The sequence below is a fragment of the Drosophila gunungcola genome (genome assembly GCF_025200985.1).
Source record: "Drosophila gunungcola strain Sukarami chromosome 3L unlocalized genomic scaffold, Dgunungcola_SK_2 000005F, whole genome shotgun sequence".
In the NCBI taxonomy this organism is placed as follows: Eukaryota; Metazoa; Arthropoda; class Insecta; order Diptera; family Drosophilidae; genus Drosophila; species Drosophila gunungcola.
The window spans coordinates 890,089-896,088 of NW_026453180.1; the positions used below are offsets into that span (position 1 = coordinate 890,089).

At 45.7% G+C, this 6,000-nt stretch overlaps 1 protein-coding gene across 1 annotated transcript in view; it reads right to left on the minus strand.

Moving 5' to 3' along the window:
• LOC128258961 (protein bric-a-brac 1) overlaps window positions 1–5,286 on the minus strand; it is a 71,590-nt gene extending 66,304 nt beyond the window's left edge. Inside the window, 2 exon segments of the mRNA XM_052991012.1 lie at window positions 2,267–3,231; window positions 3,234–5,286. Of these exon segments, the coding sequence (XP_052846972.1) occupies window positions 2,267–3,231; window positions 3,234–3,849 (1,581 nt within the window). The 5' untranslated portion in view covers window positions 3,850–5,286.
• Between the last annotated feature and the right edge of the window lie 714 nt (window positions 5,287–6,000).

Sequence of the window (6,000 nt, forward strand, 5' to 3'; positions counted from 1 at the left end):
CATCCACAAAGACAAACAAATATCGCATTCCGATTGATGTCGAAGTTGGCAACTTCGGGTTGGGATATGGCCAGAAACCGGGACTGAATGGAACTCCATCTCGCCGGAGATCGGGGTTCTTGAGTGAACGTCGACGACGGCTATTGGATAAATAAATACAAATTTTTATTAAAGTGCGAATTCTGCGGTGAGCTGAGTTGCTAATGCAGTCGAACTCGAACCGGTCGCTAAATTTGCCCCCTGAAAGGAGCCTAGACTGACAGAAAATCTTGTATTTCAAATGAATATGGCAACAGAAATACTTTTACAGACTAGTTTGCGATAAAACTACTCAATTTGTTCTTGCTAAATTTATATATGCAATTTACCGTGCAATAAAATATATAACTTGTTGCCATAGTTTAGCAAATATAATGGTTACAATACTTTATCTGATGTAAGCTTAAATGCTTTTTTTTAGTATCGTTTTCAACAGAAAATTAAATTGCAATACAAATAAGCTACTAAACGAAAAGGTTTGAAAACTGTTTGGATACAAATATTTTCATTTATTCGATTCGTTTTAAATTTACATCAATAGTAAATCTAGATTTCTGTTTTTTGTATTCGCACAAATATTTTTAATTCGAATAATATTATGTGATGAAATATTAATACTTTAATAATATTATTTTGATAGTTTCTGAATTTTTTTATATTTTAATTCGTTTAAAGGAAAATAATTGTTCTTAAATGTAAAAAAATGAAGAGAACATTACGACAAAAACTCCAACTGATCTACATTTTCTACAATAATCCCTCGTACAATTATTATAATATGACCCCCATATTTTCCCTGTGCAGATATCATTCGCCGTTGGCCTAATTGAAGCACACTTAGGGAACCACAACAAGTCACAAAATCACAAAATCACAAAATGCTCCATAGATCGAAATCAACCGCTGGCCACAAGAATTTCAATCACCTCTTGGTCACCAAAGCGTTCCAGTGAGTGCTCCCCGAGAACCTGGAACCCTGGAATCGCTTGTGGGGGCGGGGGGTCCGATCTGACCACTCTGGAGGGGGGAAAATATTTGGAACAAAACTCTGCGGGGGGAGAAAAGAGCGGACGGGGCGAAGAGAGCGAACAATGGGCGACGTGGAGCACGTGAATGCTGTCAATCATTCCAGAGAGAGTGGACAAAAGGGAAAGGGAAGGGGGGCTAAAAATCGGTGAGACTGGAGCTCCACATTCCGCGCTGTGACGTCACAGCACGAGGCGAAATGCCGCCGGCAGAATTTTGCAGCCGAAGCGCGGCGAACTGTAGATTGAAGATCGCCGAAAGGCGCGCGAATCGTGAATCAAAACAAACCGAGGGAAAAAAATATCAGAGAGTAAAGAAAATGGGAGAGATAGAGATATAGTAGTCTATATAGTCACTGAGCAAGAGCAAAGCAGCGCTGTAGCAGCGCAGTAGCAGCGCGGCGGCAGCAAATGAGAGCTGTAAAACTCTCTTTGTAGAACCGTCTTTGAAGAATTGAAGAGTCTTTGGCAAAAGCTGGATCTCTTAAATTATTTTATAATCAATTTTTGAAAGACAAATCTTTTTCAATGCATATATCAAAGTTGCTTATCTTATGAAATATATGAATGTTGTAAGCTTAAGTAAATTGACATGCTAATCCCATAAGGCTTTAAGCCTTTGAAAATTTGACACTTAACTATTTGCTCATCTAAGCAATTTTTTATAATGTAAAAAAATAAACAGATTTTTGTATTGCATTGCATTGTGGCCCAGTGCGTGGTATTAACAGTAGTTAATTATACTTTTATTTTTTATTATAATGTGTTTGCCTCTGTATAATACTTATTTATTTTTGTCCAAATGGTGGTATTTTTTAACAAAATTGGCCATGATTAATTTAGTATTTAATTTAAGCACTCCTCGACTTTTTGTTCTGGGTGTAAGACCTTAACAATTCCTGCTCTTTGTTTATATTTTTTCTGGGGGGAATAACAAATTTAACACCTATATTTTAAAAGCATTTTTTCAAAACGTTTTTGGTGATTTTGTAAATTGTATAGATGTTAATTTAAAATAAGAAAATTAATTCCATAGCTTCTTGATTGTGGTTTTGGTTTTCTGGGTGTTAGACTTCCATAAAAACTCGATTTTAAATTTATTTTAGTTCTTGTTTTGATCGAAATTTATTGGCAAAATTGTTTCTTAGATTGGTTTGAGTACCGGGCTTTGACCTTATAAACGTGCATTGTTTTCCACTCACCCTTTCCTCCTCTCGTATCATTTCGGCGATGCCGGGCTTGATCTCCATGTCATCGGCTAGAGACGATCCCCCGCCGGAGCCCACTCCTCCGCCCAATCCCACTCCCACTCCCCCACCAGCCACTCCACCTCCACCATGGTGGTGCGGCGTTGGGGGCGGTAGTCGTGGCTCAGCGGGCGGTCCCGGTCCCAAACCGCTCAACTCCATGGCCGCAGCCATGGCGGCAGCGGGTCCCATTGGAAAACGCGATTCTCCAGCGGACGAGGGCGGATGATGTGAGGATCCAGATGACTGGATGGATGGATGTGGGGCAGGTGGTGCATGGTGGTGCGGGTGCAGGGGCAGGGGCAGGGGCAGGGAGTGCTGACCCTGCTGCTGACCTTGCGGCTGACCTTGCTGCTGACCTTGCTGTGGACTCTGCGAGTGGGGTCGCGAGGATCGGGACATGGGTCCTGGCGTGGCAGCCGGCGATGGCATGTCCAAAGCATGGATGGCGGTCTCCAGACGTCGTGCCACCGCTGCCGCCGCTACTGCACCACCGCTCAATGGCGGCTTCGGCGGTGGCGTCATCAGCGAACAGTCCCGCTGCCTTTCCCGCTCCTTTTGCTCCATCTCCATCCGTTCGGCGGCTATCAAACTGCTCAGCGGACTGGGCGGTGCGGGGGCATTGAAGATCGTGTCCGCCGAGGGCCAGCGTCGCTTTCTCACATTCCTGCCCTGCTGTCGCTCCAGCGGGGAGAGTCTCAGTTCAGCGGGATCCCAGTCCGTGCGCAGTTTCTTCTCCGGTTGCATGAAGGCCAGTAGCTCCTCGGATTCCCTCTCGTTTTCGGTGGCTCTGGAGCCGGAAGTGCCCTCCTTGGGCGAGGGCATTCGCTCGGAGGAAGCTGCCGCCGCCGCTGCCGTGGCCGCTTCCATGTGGGTCACATCCGCCAGGCCGCGCACCTTCAGCATCTCGGCTATCCTAGTAGCGGACCAATCTGATCCTGGCTCACATTGATCTCGCCACGGTACATGAACTCAACAATGGCCTTCAGATCCGACCAGTTCACATCCCTCATGATCACAATGGGATGCTGGCAGGGCGTTTCGGCCAATAGGGTTTGAAAGTAGGGCGAGCAGGCGGACAGGACCATTTTGTGGGCCTTCATGGAGCGACCATCGCAGGCCAGTGTCACATCCACGAAGCACTCGTTCTGCAGCAGCTGATCGAAGATGGTGGTCAGATTCGTCTGATAGTTGTTCCAACGCAGGCAGAATTGCTGGGAGCTGGAACTGGGCGAGGCCACCGAAGAGGATCTGCCCTGTGGCGAACTGATAGGGGACGATCCATTTCCTCCACCTCCACCTCCACCTCCACCTCCACCTCCTTGTCCTTGCCCTTGTGCATCCTTATCCTCATCCCTCGAGGTGACAGGTGAAGTGCGATCCTCGCTCTTCGTACGCTTCTCCTCCTCCTGACTGGGCGAATTGCGATTGCTTTTCGGCGAACCTGTGCCCGATCCCGAACCTTTGCGCTGCCTTTGTGTCACTGGTCCCTGGTCGGGCGCCACAGCTAATTTGGCATCCGTTTGCGCCGACGCCATTTTGTCTACAGCTGATCGTTGATCGTTGATCGTTTAACGTTGGCACGCGTTACGTTACGTTACGTTACGTTACACGACTCGCTCCTCTTCACATGGCGTTAAAAAAACAAAAGCGTACGAAAAAACCGCGACAATTACGACGCTCAACTGAGAGTGGGCATGTACATGTGAGTATCCGTGTGTGTGTGTGTGTGTGTGTGAGTGTGTTTTACGTATTCGTTACGTTACGCGCACTACGTGGCCATTTGGCAATTAGCCCGCCTCGTTCTTTCAGTTCGTTTCGCTACTCGTCTCGTGTGTCGTGTTCAGTTTGGTTTCAGTTCAGTGTTCAGTGTTCAGTGTTCAGTTCCGTTGAGTGTTCTGTGTGCCGTGTTCTATGGCTATATATGTGTTGGCCAACAAACAGGGCCAAAAGTCTTCTCAGCACGAGCGTCTGAATTAGACTGAAATCGTTTTGCACATTTTGATACGGAAAAACTCAAAACAAACTTAACACACGACGACTACGACGATGGCCACGAGACGATGTGGAAAACTGAGGGTCGCCGAGGGGGGCTGCCTACGTTGAACGTTGCTGTTGCAGCAACTGCTGCTGCTGCTGTTGCTGTTGCTGCCTTTTGCTGCTTTTTGTAGTTGTTGCTCTCAGGCTGCGACTGAGTTCGCGACGAAGTTGCGAATAGTTCGCGAAATGCGAGGCGATGCGAGGCGATGCGAGTTCGCCAGTTTCTCCGCTCTGCCGGCGTTGTTGTGTGGCAAAGGAGGAAAATGCGACGGCGGCAGCGAAACGCGGCTGAGAACTGAGTGGCGAGTGTGTGGAGAATCGACATTCGAGAATGGAGCATGCAGCACCGACGGCAGAGAAAATGAAATCGGCGAACTGTAGGCGCCAAAAAACGCCGGCAACAAACGGCAACAACGTTTTTGTTGGCCACATTCCTTTGCTCCTGCGCTGCGTTTTGGCTCTCCTCGAACTCAAAATTCGGACTCGGAATCGGCTTTCGTCCTTCGTCATCGGCATCGTCCTTCGTCCTTCGTACTCGCACTCGCACTCGCACTCGCACTCGTCCTCGTTCTCGGCCTCTCGCCATTGCAACCCCCAAAAATTTTGGCGCTTTTGGCGCTGCTTTGGCGCTGGTGCACTACCACTACCACTACCAGCCACTACTGCGAAAAAGGATGCGTCGCTGCTGCAAGTGGCAAGTGGCAAGTGTGCGTGCGTGAGGAAACGGAAGTTGCCCCAAAATGCAGCGAAGAGCGAGCTTAGGCCTAATATTTTTCGGAGGCGCTGGGCAGGAGAGGGTGGGGTACTGTCCCTTGGACCACTACCACCGGTCAAAAAGTGAGGAACAAATTCCACGGGGAACCTCCGGAAATTGGCAAATCGGCGAAAATATGGCTGATATTGGCATGAAGTTTGCCGGTGACTTTTTCATAAGGGTTTTTTGGGCTATTATATTACGATTTTTTAGAAAATTCAATAAAAAAATGTAGTTTTGTAAAAATAAAATGTTTTTTTTTAATATAAACTATGAATAAGGGTTCATTAAAAAAAATATAAGGATTTGTTAAATTTTTAAATTGAGTTTTCATTGTGCTTTTGAATGATTTTCAGAAGAAAGTAAGTAGCTATTATATATAAGTATTTATGAGTATTTATTAGTATTTATTATTATTTATTAGTATTTAGGAGTATCAATTGTTTTTTAGTATTTATTAGTACTTATTAATGCAAATAGAATTGTTCTTATTATTGAAAAATGTTTAGATTTTTAGTTGAATTAAAAATACTTTTAAAGGTTCCAAAATTTTGAGAATCAAAAAATTAAAAATTATTTACCCAATTCGGGGTTCGTAGAATTTTCAAGCGAATTTTCAAAATATATTTTTTTAAGACTAACAAAACAGTGATCATTTAATCTTCAAAAGTATCTTTCTACTCTTCCGAGTCTCTAAAACTCTTTATCTCTTTCTTACCCACGCCTTTCTCACCCAACTGAGGAATAAAACTCGGCTGAAAGATGCTTCATTAATTAGTTCCGTTTGCTGGGGGTACAAGCACCCTACACCTACGCCCCACCGCCCCTTCCCCTGAGCATTCACCCCACCCCGAAAAACTCTCTTCGGCCGACGCTCTCGGCGGCGGAGAAGTCG